General features: G+C 40.2%; 1 protein-coding gene across 1 annotated transcript; it reads right to left on the bottom strand.

Annotated features, from left to right (window-relative positions):
- Positions 1 to 2,459: 2,459 nt before the first annotated feature.
- On the bottom strand, positions 2,460 to 4,721 carry LOC133849733 (interference hedgehog-like). The gene is made up of 3 exons (XM_062285827.1): positions 4,338 to 4,721; positions 2,906 to 3,037; positions 2,460 to 2,846 (listed from the first exon to the last, which is right to left on the bottom strand). Exons 1-3 carry the CDS (start codon positions 4,719 to 4,721, stop codon positions 2,460 to 2,462), a joined length of 903 nt encoding a protein of 300 aa, XP_062141811.1.
- Positions 4,722 to 6,000: the final 1,279 nt, after the last annotated feature.

Genomic DNA, 6,000 nt, shown 5'->3' with positions numbered 1-6,000 from the left:
CGGGCCGTGCGCTGCGATTCGAACACCGAGCCTCTTCGTCTCATTCGAAAATTCGAAGTTCTAACGCAGCGCGCAGCGTTGAGTTCAGTTGCAGATCAAATGCGGAGCGATGAGCACGGGCGCATTTCATTGCGCTCTGCTTTCGTTTCTATATATGCGTGTATGTATCTATTGTACATGCTCGCCTATATTAGTATGTGTATGCATATGAAGTTTTGCAACGTTCAGTTGCCTCACTGACAAGCAGATAGCGCACGTCAATTTTGTTTTGCCGCGACGAAAGTATCGAAGATGAAGTCAGTGACTGTTCGTGCCTTCGACTCTTCGTGCCTATATACTGGCAATTTACCGTCAGCGAAAATCAAAGTGCGTTGGCTTTACTCGTAATGTGTTGGCGGGTGTGGAAAAGTGCTTGGGTTCAAATCCCGTCTTTTTATTTATATTTTATTTTCATTTTTATTTATATTTTTATTTTTCACAAATTAAAAATTTAAGTATTCATTTATAAATTCTTTATTTTTTATCAAAACTTTTGATTCAATTTTTACTAACTAAAATATTACAAAATATAAAAATAAAACAATATTTTTCAGAAAATATATACAAAATTATACTTTTTAATTATTAGCCGATGAAAACAATTATTATTTATTTCAGAAATATTATCTAATTATAAATGCCAAACTGTCTAGAATTGGGGTGGGTTGTATGCATGTGTGCTTTGTATACACATGTGTATGTGTATACACATTGCAAGAGTTGTTGTTGCAACTACAAGTGATTGGCATGCGCCAGTTGTTATTATTGTTTGTCGACAGTTTAATCTGTTTTGTTTTGATTTGACAAATTTTCTTTTCTATCATTTTGACCGCGCTTTTCTTCTTCTTATTAATTTACCATAAGCTCGTGTAACATGCATATGTGTATATGCAAATATGTACATATGTACAGTCAGCGCCACAAAAACCCGCACTTTTAAGGGTTACGAATTTGTAACTTTCAGGGCCTGTGGTTTCATTATATGATTTCGGATTCGCCCAATTTTTTAACAAGTTAATTGATGGTATGTTAATAAAAGTGCATACCAATTTTTATTTTAAATTTGCTTTTAATATTAAAAAAATGTTGTTTTTGGTTTCACCTTAGTTTTAACGACTTTTCACTATTATGGCAAACTTAATGAAAAAATCATAAAAGTAATAATAATGAAAAAATTCAACAAAAACTATTTTTTCCAATTGAACACCTTACTAACTATAAAAAAAAATTAAATCTAGGCAATTTAACATTAGACATATTTTTTAATTTAGCTTAATACTTAGAAATGCCGCCTTTGGCCTTAATTACTGATTTTACCCTATTGGGCATAGAATCGTAAATGGAATCCAAATATTCCTTCGTTATATCGAGTATCCATACTTTTTCTATAATTTGTTTTAGCTCCTCCATAGTTTTGGGCTTTCGCTTTCTTATTTTGGCCCCATATAGGCCCCAACACTCTCGATTGGACTAAGGTCTGGGCTGTTTTCTGGCCAATCTAAGGACTTAATGCCCAAGCTGTCAATTTGATAGATAGGAAAAGCTGTCAAGTCACCCAAGCAGCATATTTTCATTTATGATAGAAGTCGACTGAATTCTGAACTGAAAGGTAAACTCAATTTCTAAAGTTCCTAGACTGGCAATTATAATAATTCTAAAAATTATTTAAAGATGGCTCATCCAAACGGGGTATTGACATTCACGACGTCTATCTCGGGTGTGCAAGTGCCGCAGGCCACAGCCACAATGCCAAGAGATGTTCAAGGTGAGGGAGGAGGTGGGACGACGGGCGGCGGTCAAAACTCACATTATGATGAGCGCAGAAGTTACTTTCGGATGAAAACGGCAGAATTCAAATGTAAAAGCAAGAGCTGGCCGCAGAGGCCAAGAGGCTTGAGATTTTGAGCATAAAGCTAGCTAATCAAAATATGCGTGAGGCCGCAGAGGCCAAGAGGCTTGAGATTTTGAACATAAAGCAAGCTAATCAAAATATGCGTGAGGCCGCAGAGGCCAAGAGGCTTGAAATGTTGAACATAAAGCTAGCTAATCAAAATATGCGTCAGGAGCATATACTCAGAATGAGGGAGCAACGATTAAAGATACGCATACTAGAGGAGCAGGAGGAAAATTTGCAAGGACAACCCAGCACATAAAATGTAATTTAGCATATTCATATTTTATTTCGAGCTAAATACAGATTACAGATTAAAATACCAAACCAAAAGCTTAACTGTACTTTAGATATTCACTACCTCAATAAAGATAAACCCAAAGTCTAGGTATCCTAGACTTAAGCCACATCATTAAGGAACTTGTCACTCACCTCGCCCAACTGATTGCGGGCAAAACATTGAACGACGCCCGCGTGCCACTTTTGCACATGATGGATGACAAGGCGATTGAGCTCGATGTTCGTCTCGTTATCCGCTGGCATCCTCGCCGTTGAACAGCCAATAGATGTGCGGCTGGGGATGTCCGATGGCATCGCACTCAAGTGTGAGAGCATCACCCTCGTTGGTCAGCGTCGAGTTGGGGCCACGCAGAATGCGCGGACGCTCCAGCACGCTCAGCTTGATCATGTGAACCAGCACCGGTGCAATGCCATTGTCCAGGCGGCACACATACGAGCCCTGATCTTGGGGCTGGACATCGGTGATTTGGAGTCCATAGGCAAGCACACGCGATCGATTGTGATAGATGTTGGGCACATTGGGGCTGCTCCACACGGCGCTGGGACGCGGCGAACCAACGCCCGGACACTCGAGCACAACGGTCTCGCCGGGACGAGCGGCAAGCTGTGTGGCCGGCTGTTGAGCAGGAAATACGGCGGTGTACGATCCGTGTAATCGACACGCAAATCAATCACCTGCGGCAGACGCAACTCCTCGCCCGTAATCACATTTGTGGCCGCGCACGTATAATTGCCCGCATCCTTGGCGCTCACAGAGTTGAGCACCAAAGCGCCAGCAGCGCCTGAGAGCAGCTCGGACTGCGGCAACTTCTCGCCGTTGCGATAGAAACTCCATAGAGAACATAAATCAGCAGCAAGCAGATATACAGCAACTCACCTACTAAATTACTGGCACCATCTATTTGGGCGCCAATTTTAAATATGAAAGTCACCGACAAAAACGAATCCGTTAAAATTCAAACAAAATTATACTTCATAATTATCATTTTTCTGCCATATCTTAATCAAACCTCAAAAGATCTTAACAATACTTACCTTTTTATAATCAGCATAAATTATTCTTTCGATTGCCATTCAATGACTTTAGGGATATTTCTTTAAAATTATCCTTCAAATTTTTCAAGGGGTTGGTATAGAAAAATAGTCAAAATTTTCAAAAATCTACTTTATCTCAGCCATTTGAAGGACGATCGCGATGTCATTTGGCACAAGGATTGCTCTTATGAAAACAAACTGAATGATGTACTTAAAATGACGAAAGTCCTTACAGGACTCGAAATAAACCGACTTTATTGTAAAAGAAAATTGTTTATATCTCGGCCATATCCTGCCTGATCCTTGCAGGTCCTGTGTCAATCGAAATCCTTTGATGATAGCTATCATCCTGCCAAAGGACATCGCATTTGTCCTTGTGGTTCTCGAGTTATCCTGCAATTTGTACTTTTCGCATGATTCCCTTGGCTCTTGGGCTGAATAAATTGAAATGTTGGATCCTTAGATAACCCCATATTTTTTGATACCGATCGATAGATTTTGTCCTCACGAATCGAATGCAACAAGTCCGGTCAAAATACGAAAGGATATAGCTGAGCTAGGATCATTTTTCAATTTGAATATGAGCATAAAGAGAAATTAATTTTTGTAGCATACTTTTATGGTGGACAATTTAAAATCGTCACTCTGTCCACGAGCCATAGATGGCGCCACAAAGTATCTTTTTGGCGTCTTCATAGGTGTGAGAGATTTGATGAAAACGCCGTTGTATTTAACTCAACTTTATTGATTAATATATACGTATAAGTCTGATGAAATTGAAAGCACAAAATTAAGTGAAGTTGGCTGCGAACGATTAACGATTAACCAACTAATCGATTGGTGTTTCCAGCATGTGGGCAATAGGTGGATGACAGAGTTGCCACAGTACTCCCCTCTAGACACGTCTTTCATAAGTTTTTGTGCACCGAGTTTTTGTGGTCAAGGAATCCTCTGTCTCGTTGCTCTGGTCGTTGCTCTCTAAGTATGCTGGTTTCAGTCTGTCCACTGAAATAGATGTGTCCTTGCCATTCATTCAAATAACAAAAACTCGATCTGAAAGCTTGTCGATCACTTGGTATGGCCCAGAGTATGGTGGTTGCAGCGGTTGCTTCACGGCATCGGTTCTCACAAACACATGGGAACATTCGTGGACATGCTTGCGAATGAATAGTTTTGGCTTGCTGTGGTGTGCTGGCGAGATGGGCCTTAGCGCTTGCATGCTGGTTCGAAATTCACTGACAAACTCAGCTGGTCTTGGCGGCGAATTTAAATCTGCGAAATAACCGTTAGGCAGATGAAGTGTGCATCCATAAAGCATCTCAGCAGCCGAAGCTTGTAAGTCCTCCTTGATGCAAGTACGGAGGCCAAGGAGGGCGGTAGGAAGCACTTTTAGCCACGGTGTCTCGGAGTCGCACATCAACGCAGCCTTCAAGGACCTATGCCAGCGCTCGATCATACCATTTGACTGTGGATGGTACGGAGTTGTATGGATATGATTGCTTCCAACGAGATTCGCTAATGATTTGAATAGTGCGGATTCAAATTGCGTTCCTTGGTCTGTCGTTATGATCCTTGACAACCAAATCGCGCTATCCAGCAGTTCCAAAAGCTCTGCAGACAGTTTCCGCAGTCATGTCTCGAAGAGGGACCGCCTCCGGCCAGCGAGAGAATCTGTCAATCATTGTGAGGCAGTACCTGTATCCGTCGACCAGTGGCATAATGACAATGTCCAGATGGACATGCTCGAATCGATGATCTGGAATCGCAATCTTTTCAGGCAACAATGAATTGTGTTTGTGGATTTTCGACTTTTGACATGATAAACAATTCCTTGACCATGACAGGACATCTTTACACATAGAAGGCCACACGTACTTGTGCCGGATTTGTTTAAGCGTTGCTCTGCCGCTAGGGTGTGACAATATTCGCGTACAGTTTTTAAATTGTGCGCCAACTTTTGTTTACATTTGAACAGCTGACATTTCAGAGCGGCCATATTGAGAATTTTACCGTTGTCCATATTTCTCGGTTCGTGCCAATGGAAACCCCGAAACGGGACTTCAAAAACGTAAAAAACTGAGTGAAGTGGAAATAGGCTATTAGTCTCTATATACCCGAAACATTGTATTTCTATAAAAGGAAGAAACAATAAAATTTCCTCCAGCCCTCTCCCGGCTGACGGATGAGTCCTTATCAACATCATACTAGAACCACTTGAGAATTGCTACAGACGAATAAGTAAAATTTACTATTTACGTTTTAATTTATGTAAACAAACCTGGAATTATGCCATACAAATTTGTAATTAGAGAACGAAATATTGCATTCTTTGAAGCTGATCATGCTAATAACATAAACAAGTTAGAAAGCTACAGTCGAGTGTGCTCGACTGTGAGATACCCGCTACCCATTTTGAATAAAAGCAAAATATTGCGGTATTATTTTCAAAATATACCGAAAATACTACAAAAATACTAAAATATACCCAATGGTATATTTGGGATATCGATATAGTACCACATTCAAAATATACCATACACGGCACAATGTACAAAATTGTAGAAAAATACAAAAGTATTTCTTTAATACCTTCCACAATTTTTATCTGATCGCAATCAAATTCAGGACTCACAAAAACTATAGTTATTATTGTATACACCAGCTCTAGCTTTAAAATGACGCTTGTTATTAGATTTTTTGATTTTCGAGGGCGAGAAGGGGCATGGTAAAAATTT

Source organism: Drosophila sulfurigaster, unplaced genomic scaffold, assembly GCF_023558435.1.
Source record: "Drosophila sulfurigaster albostrigata strain 15112-1811.04 unplaced genomic scaffold, ASM2355843v2 contig_289_pilon, whole genome shotgun sequence".
Classification (NCBI taxonomy): domain Eukaryota; kingdom Metazoa; phylum Arthropoda; class Insecta; order Diptera; family Drosophilidae; genus Drosophila; species Drosophila sulfurigaster.
The sequence above is the reverse complement of the archived record's forward strand: the minus strand, read 5'-3'. Positions and strand labels throughout refer to the sequence as shown.

Coding starts and splice junctions, on each gene's coding strand:
- LOC133849733 (XM_062285827.1), bottom strand. CDS start 4,721: ATGATCGAGCGCTGGCATAGGTCCTTGAAGGCTGCGTTGATGTGCGAC. Junction 3,038..4,337: donor CATACTCTGGGCCATACCAA/GTGATCGACAAG, acceptor AACGGCGAGAAG/TTGCCGCAGTCCGAGCTGCT. Junction 2,847..2,905: donor AGGAGTTGCGTCTGCCGCAG/GTGATTGATTTG, acceptor CCTGCTCAACAG/CCGGCCACACAGCTTGCCGC.